This window comes from Pygocentrus nattereri, chromosome 23 (genome assembly GCF_015220715.1).
Source record: "Pygocentrus nattereri isolate fPygNat1 chromosome 23, fPygNat1.pri, whole genome shotgun sequence".
Classification (NCBI taxonomy): Eukaryota; Metazoa; Chordata; class Actinopteri; order Characiformes; family Serrasalmidae; genus Pygocentrus; species Pygocentrus nattereri.
In genome coordinates, this window is record NC_051233.1 from 21607821 (window position 1) to 21617368 (window position 9548).

The 9548-nt window shown below is 36.7% G+C and overlaps 1 protein-coding gene across 1 annotated transcript; it reads right to left on the bottom strand.

The window, feature by feature from the left end:
* Positions 1–229: 229 nt before the first annotated feature.
* si:ch211-122f10.4 (cathepsin A-like) lies at positions 230–7782 on the bottom strand. Its single transcript, XM_037533698.1, is given in 11 exon segments — positions 230–398; positions 983–1072; positions 1287–1449; positions 2664–2791; positions 4062–4211; positions 4298–4382; positions 4475–4566; positions 4831–4989; positions 5137–5271; positions 6177–6288; positions 7583–7782. Coding segments are annotated over 11 exon segments (1395 nt in total). The 3' UTR covers positions 230–317.
* Between the last annotated feature and the right edge of the window lie 1766 nt (positions 7783–9548).

Consider the following 9548-nt stretch of genomic DNA (forward strand, 5'->3'; position numbering starts at 1 on the left):
GATAAGTGAACCCAACTCTGACATTCTCAGAAATGGCTGCAAAAGGATCACCAAAAGTCTTTGAAACCTGCTATCTAGGCTTTTAGCCCTATCACATTTAGCATCTCACCAGTGACACATTAAGAGACTTTGGCATCAAATCTTCTCACAGAGAAGTTACAACATGTGTATGTCTCTGCTGGAGATAATGACAAAACATAATTAAGACAGACTCAAAGTTTTGGTTTCATACTGTTTTTAATTATCATTGCAGACTACAGTGAGCTTTGAAGTAAGCTGCATCAATCATAACTGTAGATTTAGTTATTAAATGTTAGTTAGTAAGAGTTAGACAAGTAATTTTTGAACATCTGAAGAGCAGCAGCAGGCTTGTACTGCGGAACCATGTGGCCAGCACCCTGAATAGAAAAACACATTCAAAGTCAATATATATTGAAATGAACTTGTACAGTAATATAGAAAATAACCTGGTTAACTTGAATACTAATGACCACATGTACATTCATAGTATTTGGCTTTTCTCATCCAGAGCTTACTGTTTAACAATGTTACAGAGGTAAGTGAACACAGTGTTGGGAGTTTTTCCCAAGGAGTCACATTGCTGTAGGACACTGCTGTACTTTGAGGCTTATCTAGGCAAGAAAAATCACCCTAGGCACAGCAGTGCTAGCCTCTACACTGTTACAACCACCTAGACTACACTATACTAACTAAATACGGCCAATAATGACTACTAATTACTAATTACAACCACACGTAACAACTAAACCTAAAAATATATATTATCCTAAGTACAGACTGCTATAAACATACTTTACTGTAATGCATATAAATGTTACAATTAAACTTCAAGCAGTAGATAGTTATAGTAATAAGGTCTTCCTGAAAGCATCTATATAGGCCTATCCAAAAAAATCTACTTGAATGGCTACATATGAAAATACCTATACTTTTATTAAGGTTTTAAAATGTTCTCTTATACCTTCACAGTGAGGAAAGTGATGTTCTCATATTGTTTTACGTAGCCAGCAATCTGGTTGTTGTAATACCATGGTCCATACTGGTTCACCACCTGCAAAATATGTCACACGGCTTAAAAAATGGTACCTTGGCAACGGAAAGGATCTCAAATCTTGATACCTCTAATATTTCTCATGTTGAGACTTTGAACTGTATATTTCTCTGTAATATTAATCCAGGCAGATTCAGTCCTACTTTCCCAATCTGCATTGGTATTGAAAGACATGTATAAACATTTTCCTTAGTCAGAATAAATTGGGATTTACCGATTGGTTGAGGGCTTCCACAAACCACTCTGCACCTAGGAAGTTACAAGCCATGTCAACATCTCCATTGTAGACCAGCAGTCTAAGGTTCTGCTGCAGCAGATACTGGTAAAATGGAGTCATGTCACTGTACGTCCTCTGGTATAGTGAACCAACAGTGGAGCTGAATAAGACAAAGGAATGAAATATATGAAGGAAGTATATCAAGTTTCTATATACGAGTAGGAAAAGTTGTGCTAGTCTCATTTTACCTTAACAGTAAGTTAATTAATCAACTTCACAGCTGAGATGCTCAACAATGCTGTGCAAACATCTACCAATTGTAACCCATTTTGCATATATGCGCCATGTTACAGTGATATACCCCATACATTTAGTTTACATACTCTGGATTATGTATATTTTGAACCCCCTTTGTGTATTTTTTTAATTTTTTCATTTATTGTATTTTTTTACTATTTGCTTTATGTATTGTCTATTTATGGATGACTAGTTAGACCAAGACTTATTATTTATTAATGTCTGTGCAATTCCAGAGTTCTGTCATTAAGTGGTAATGTTCAGAGCCTTCACTCTCAAAACTGAAAGTGCAGAAAATGTTTCTTTGGAGCCATACCATATAACAATGCCCCCCATCCCTCCCCCACCCCCAACATTTTGGCTCTGCCCATTTTGCAACACATAGACGTGAAGTGTAGACTGTGTGGGGGGCCCCAAAGGTTGTTTTGGGGAAGACTATTGTACACAATTGCTCCGACTTCATTTTTGACAGTGGAAAGAACCACTTTTGGTTTCCTGAAGAACTTGTCAGTGATTTTCAAACTGTGTTGCAATCCCTTTGTGGGTCACACTGTGGGACCAACCACTCTGTTTCTCAATAAGTATAAAATAGTGTTGGCCTTTGCATGCTTCATTCTTTTATATTATTATGCTATTCTGCTTATTAATTGAAAGAACAGTATATAGAGTAAAAATAGACTAAAAGCTTTTCAGATGGTGTTCTAAAAACCTCTAAAACTTTTTGAAGTACTGCTTTAGAGAACCAGTTCTGTAAATGAAATTTGTGAATGAAGAGAACTTTTTATTTAAGTCTAAACAACATCTCCACAATGTAGTTTTCCAACAACCATAGTCAGGAACCACTTGGGAACATTATTAAGAGTGTTTGAATGACCCATATTGGGAGATGGTCAGCCTACAATCACCTCCACAAAAGACTGTAATCTCACACCATTGAAACTACCCAATGTCAAGTAATCACAAAACAATATCTATCTGATTTATCTGTTCTAAGTAAGCAGCTATGTAAAGAAAATACACCTGTGAGGAATAAAGCTGGCTACAGCATAACTCACTCACAGGAACTGCTCTACCTACCTGCACAGTTCCCAGGACTGCACCGAGGTGGGGATGTGTAAGGCAGCTCGGACATTGGGATTGTTCAGCCAAACGTACAAAGCTGTCCCATTAAAACACCTGGGATCACCGGGAACAGAAACATCCACCTGAGAGAAAGATGGTGGGCCAGAAAGGAACATAAATATGATTAAATTTCATTGAATTTAATTTTATTGAAAAGCAAAAGTTTGGCACAAAAATAGTTTCCCCTTATGCCCACATTTAGTCAGTCAGCCAAAGACGTGTTTGCTTCGAGTTATCCTCATCCTGATATACTGTCATCTTTGTGTAGTGAGTGGTTCTAACACTATGGGGCAGCACTGCTAAATGCCCCCAGGTTGAGTGAACATAAACAAGCTTTTGAGTGGGGCTGTTCACTGTTGTGGCCTGGAGTTGGTACTGAATGGTGGATGTTAGCAAAGAAGGTAGCTTGAGTTTGTTTGTTTGAAATAAGAATATACAACAACATATGATATTAACATATTTGTTTTCTCAGTGAGTGAGGGCTAAAGTAGCTTTCTAAAGGGCTAAATGCAGTGCCCTCATGGGTGAACTTTGACATGTGGGCCATATTTTGGGCCTATATATAAGGTATGTGTTTGCATTAATGCTATTTGCTGACTTGTGTGCCTGGCTGATGGAAATTCATGTCAGCTTTGCTGAATGTTGGGCTATGTTCCTGCTATTCTGCAAGTTAACAGTTTATTCTGCAAATTAACCTTAATGACAACATACTGTGTTTTGCTAGTTGACTGAAATTAAGCCTTCTGGGATCATCTCAGCTTTGCTGCATGTTGTACGCCTGCTTTCTCTGAATGACCAGATAAGCAAGGCTAACATGGTGTCTTTCTAGTTGAGTAATATTAAGCTTTCTTAGATCATGTTACCCTTGCTGCTTGTTGTGCACCTGCTTTGTGTGAAGGAACATTTGAACAGTGTTAACATACTATATTTAGCTACTTAAGCTTCCTTGGTTCATGTTGGCTTTGCTGCATGTTGTATTGTATGCCTGAAAATAAACAGGCAAGTAATGCTGTCATATTATCCCCTGCTCGTTGACTAATATTAAGCTTTCTTGGTTCACGTTAGCTTTGCTGCATGCTGGGCTATGTTAATGCTCCTCTGCAAATGAATGGTTAAGCAACGCTAACATACTGTGCCTTCATGGTTCATTTTAGCTTTGCTACATGTTACGCCATTTTCCTGGTGTTCTGTAAGTGAACACAATGCCAACACACTGTGCTTTGCTAGATGACTATTATTATATTGATGACAAACAAAAGAAATAAACTAATAACAAAGGACAATGAGAAGATGTTACTATGGGTGCATTAAACATAGGCATATCTATAAGGCATCAGCAAAGCCATGACTCACTTGGTCTTGGAATTTGAATCTGTAATGACGGAATAAGTTGGACATGTCTGCAGTATAACGGCTTTGTGCTCCTGCTCCTCCATAGCATAGGGCATACACATTGTAGATGTTTAATCCAATGTCTTGGATCAGATATAGGGCATTATAGACCTGAAATGAGGCAATGTTATAATAAGGTTAGGATGACATTAACTGAGGCTGTTCTTGTTATCATTAAAGACAAAGATCATACTTACTGCATTCTGGCAGTTGCTGTTGCTATTACTGTCGAAGTTGCAGGTGCCACTGGAACAGCAGTACTGATTTATTTCATTCCATAAGCTTTTGAAACAAGGGAAAGGGTCGAGTTTTATTCAAAAATATTACAATTTTTAAAGCGGGAAGTTGGATATATATCTGATTTGATCATGTACCTGTTACCAATGAGGCCATGATAGTATCCAAAGTAGACCAAGGAGTTGTCATTGATGGTGTAGCTAGTCATACCATTGCCTACACCCATGCCCTGTAAAGCAGTTTCAGATGATATTAACTGTCAAGACATTTACCTGCCCTGCATACAAAACCGCTACATTTCACAACATAATCTCTTATCCTGAAGTGATCTCCCATAGCACACCTTATAACACAGTTCTTCAAAGAACCTTTTGAGATGCACATGGCAATGTATTTCATACAGGTTCCTTCACCCCACCACAAAGTTCTTTTACAGAAGCATACCCTTCTTTGAATGGGTGCACTATGCTTTCCTGCTGTTTTGATGGACTACCTTGAAGTTAATGTTAGCAGAGCTACTGGCGATGAGCTTTGAGAGAGTGGGTGCGTAGATGCCTCCATAACTCTCTGCAAATACATAGAAGTCATTGGAGGTGAAGGAGGGAAACTTGTTGAAGAAGTCTAGGAGGGCGTTGTAGTTATCCTCAGCAACCTTAAAAACATGGGTAGATGGAATGAAAGAATTAAGTTTCTTAATATTCTAATGCTCCAACATTTCTATCCTGTTTAATATTTCAGCAATGAGGACAACATTGTAGCGCATTTACTTAAAGCTGTGTGACACAGAATACTTTCTTACCTGGGGATCACTTGTCTGGTAGTTTCCAGTAGTTGAATAGGAGAAGCCCACTCCAGGGGGAGACTCCACATACAGCACGTTAGCCAGCAGGTTCCAGCTGTAAGGGTTTAGATAGACTGTGCCGTCGTCATGTAACTGGACACACACAAGATGGTTGGGAAATCTTAGAGATCATGATAGTGATTAAGAAGATGATTTTGGTCCATGATCATGTATGGATTGTATAACTCATTTGTCTTGCACAACTTGTAAGTTAACCAAGAGATCCTTAAAAAAAGCTGTGGTTATTTATTTCTTTATTTTCTTTAAGGATCCTTTAGTAAATGGAATGGTTCTATCTATAATGTGTTTTGTATATGCTATCTATACTGTATTCTATATAGAACCATTTCGTGCTAAAATGGTTATTTGCATGGTGAAATGGTTCACCATATTGATGGCGAGTGTATTGTATATGGTTCCATATAGAACCTTGTTGAAATTATTCTATATAGCACCAAAAAGGGTTCTTTCACACTCTTAATAAAAGATAGTTCTTTAATAAAGACGGTGGTCCTGGTACATGATGATGAACAGTCAAGAAACCTTTGCAAACTGGAAAGGTTCTTGTTTGGCAACTGTTGTATATGGTTTCTGAAAATGGTTCTCTATAGCACTAAAAATGATTCTTTTTATTGTTACAAGCTTAACATCATGACAATAGCAGAACCCTTGTTGGTGCTAGAAGCATTTTCAAAATAAGTTACATGTAGAACCACATTGAACACATTCTCCATCAAACTGAAGAACATTTTGCCATGCAGAGTCATATAAGCATGAAATTGTTCTATATAGAAATGGAACCATTTGCTTTACTGAAGAACCATCTTTTAAAGATTGTAGGTCATCATTGGCTTCCAGCATCAGTATTGGCCAGATATATGTTGGTTCACTGCTATTCTGAAAATTGTCCACCACTTAAGTAAATCTGGTGGGCAGTGGTTCCATGGTACAAGATGGGTATTCCTAAAAACTGGTAATGTAATTAAATTCAGACTCACATGGAATGGCCCATTCTCAGCCAGTAACCCCTCCATGGAGCTACACCCTGGACCTCCATTCAACCAGAGCACCACTGGATCTGTGGATGGATTGTTCTGTGACTCCACAAACCTGTTTAATACAGTCAGTTCACAGATCAAGTGTTAGACAAAGACATAGTTCTGGTCAAACCATGAGCTACAGCAGACTTGCTTGATTAGACAAGCAACTGGAATTGCTTGTCAGTTAGATACCTAAAGCAAACGACATTGGCTAAACTAGGCTGGCTTTGATTGAGAGAATGTTACAACTCGCAGTGAAATGTAAGAAAGTAAGAAGTCAATTCTGCCATCTAAAGATAAGCAGGACCATTGATTTTTGACTAAGTAATACCAAGGCGAGTGTTTTGATGACTATACCAATACTGACACTTCTAAAGGGTATGATTTGTCCTTTTTTCATTCTTCCCTCTTTTATTTATTTTTTCTTTTTGGTATTCTTTTAAAAGGCGGCCAGGCAGGTTTTAGATCGCTCTCGTTCTTTGCAGATTTGTACAGGTTTTCATCCAATATGCCTTTGTATACTATATATATTATATATTATAGCTCTTAATTCCATCTGGCTGAACTTCTTCTACAGGCTTTGTCCACATCAGTTGTATGATGTGCCGAATGCTTTTCTCTGAAACCATTTTGTTAAACATTTTAATGAAGTAATCTAAAGAACTTCAATATTATTGTTGATGATGATGATGATGATGATAATAATAATAATAATAATAATAATAATAATAATAATAATAATAATAATAATAATAATAATAATAATAATATTAACCACAATTAATAATAATAATAATAATAATAATAATAATAATAATAATAATAATAATTTAACTGGGAAGCAAGGTCATTAGGAATTTCCATTTAGATCTTTTTACACTGTAGACTATGAATGAAAACTGTCATTATGTTGTTGTTTGTTATTATTATTTTTATTATTATTATTACTTTATATAATTCTTTTCATTCAATGTTGCAAAAACCAATACAAGAATCTTTCTTTCTTTCTTTCTTTCTTTCTTTCTTTCTTTCTTTCTTTCTTTCTTTCTTTCTTTCTTTCTTTCTTTCAAACAATATTTCCTTCATCAGTAAATAACAAGGAAGTCAGGAAAAGTACACAAATTTCAACATACATGAAACCATCAGCCAACCTTTTTTTTTTTTAAATCAATAAATCAAATCTTGCAACTTTCTTTTTTTTTTGCAGGAAATGACATCATTATATAAGCATTTTCAATTTCAATTTTCCAGGTTAGTTTGAAGGAAACACAATCATAATATCTTCTTTTACATTTTTTATCGATGCAGTTTATGCAGAGTGTCTATTGAAATGTAACTAATGAAGGAGTAAGTGATGGACTCACCAGTAGTGTAAGTATTTTCCTTGCGCAGCCTGGAGATAACCAGAGTAATGCTGGAAGTTTGGGGTTTCGCTCAGCCCCGGGAGGGACGTAACGAGATCTGCTGCAGGGCCATTTAGGGCATAAATAACCCTAAGACAGAGAGCTATAACAAATGAGCTGCACCAAAGAAACATCATGGAAATCAGCTGCATCTACAGCATTCTCAATCATCTGGGTTTCCCTTCTTATAGTCATACTTATCACAGAGTTCTCCATGTATTCCATGCCTTATCAGCTTTATCAGCTGATCTGATAACAATTATTTCCATTCAGCTAAAAATTCCAGCCTTGGGGAAAACATGTACTTGTACATGCAGTTAATGTTTACTTGTAGCTCTGGCCATAAGGTAATGAAGAGATTTCTTATTTAATCACCAGTTGAGCTACATAATCAAATGCACTGGAAAAATAACTGTTCCTCTGTGCAAGTCAGGCTCTACATGTTCTGTTGAGGAATGCTGCATGTTTCACTTTCTCTGCCAAGGAACAGCTTGCATTGCTCTGATGGCTTGAAGATACTGTAGGCCAATTATAAACAAATTCATAGGGGCCTAACAGTTAGCATTGTGGATGTTTTTTGGCCGCTAAATGTGTCCGTGCAAAATTAGTTCATAAACAACAGAGCTAAGAAAAAGGCTAGAACTGGGTCTTGATGTTACATTTCCATCTGGAGTCTGGTGCTCTTTTCTCTCAAAACGAAGACCAAAGAACTGACAGGCATCAAAATGAACTGTTTAATACATTGTTGATGCAGCCATGTAAACAGCACATTTCACTTGATGAAGTCAAGTCTTAAGACCAAAAACAAACTTCAGCTGAGAATGGACACCATCCAGTTTACAGCTTCACTTTAAGGTATTTTAAACGAAGATTAATCTTCATTTGATTTACTTTTCACTTAAATCATGTACAATATTTCTTCTCAATGGCGTGTAATACTTTTTAATATTATATGCAATAAGCTACTTTTGAGTTTCAGTATCATTTCCAATGTGACTTTCAACGTCATGCTGGTATGCTTTTCTACTTTTTGTGTTTTTAGGTTATTTATTATTACTAAACGTAGGTACTGGTGTTTATTACACCATTCTTTAATTTAATGTTGTAGTATTTTTTTTCTGAGCAACCTCTGGCACAAGCATTCCCTCCAGGATGGAAAAGTGTTCTGTCCTAAATAGGTTTTAATTTGTCCTAAATACCTTCAAAAATTATGGGCATAAATATATTTAAGAATGTACTGACCTGATATGAAAGACTTGGGTTAGAGCAGGGCACATTTTAAGTGGATCGGTATTGGATACATTAAGCTTGATCCAATTCTGTGATGGTGATGTAAAGGGACACTATCCTTAACTTGGGCAATAAAGCAATCAAGCAGGCTGAACATCTGCTGTGTAGAAATGGTTTAAAGTGAAGAACAAAGACAGCCCATTGTAAAACCTGCAGTGTCATTTCCACTGTGGATAAGCTGCCTTTAACAAACATGAGCAAATTAGTGCAGTAGTTATGCACAGTGCGTTTTAAGTCTAGATCAAGGAATAGGCTGCACATGCAAGTTTAAACCTAGCATATTCATGAACCTGAAGAATTATATCAAAATGCATACAAAAACAGTAAACAATGTATTTGTTCAGAATGTCATTAGTTCCTATTACTGCATTATCCAAATACCATAAGTACACTATATTGCCAAAAAGTATTCACTCACCCACCCAAATAATTAAATTTGGGTGTTCCAATTACTTCCATGGCCACAAGTGTATAAAACAAAGCACCCAGGCCTGCAGACTGCTTCTACAAACATTAGTGAAAGAATGGGTCGCTCTCAGGAGCTCAGTGAATTCCAGCATGGTACCGTGATAGGATGCCACCTGTGCAACAAGTCCAGTCGTGAAATTTTCTCACTTGCGTATTCCACAGTCAATTG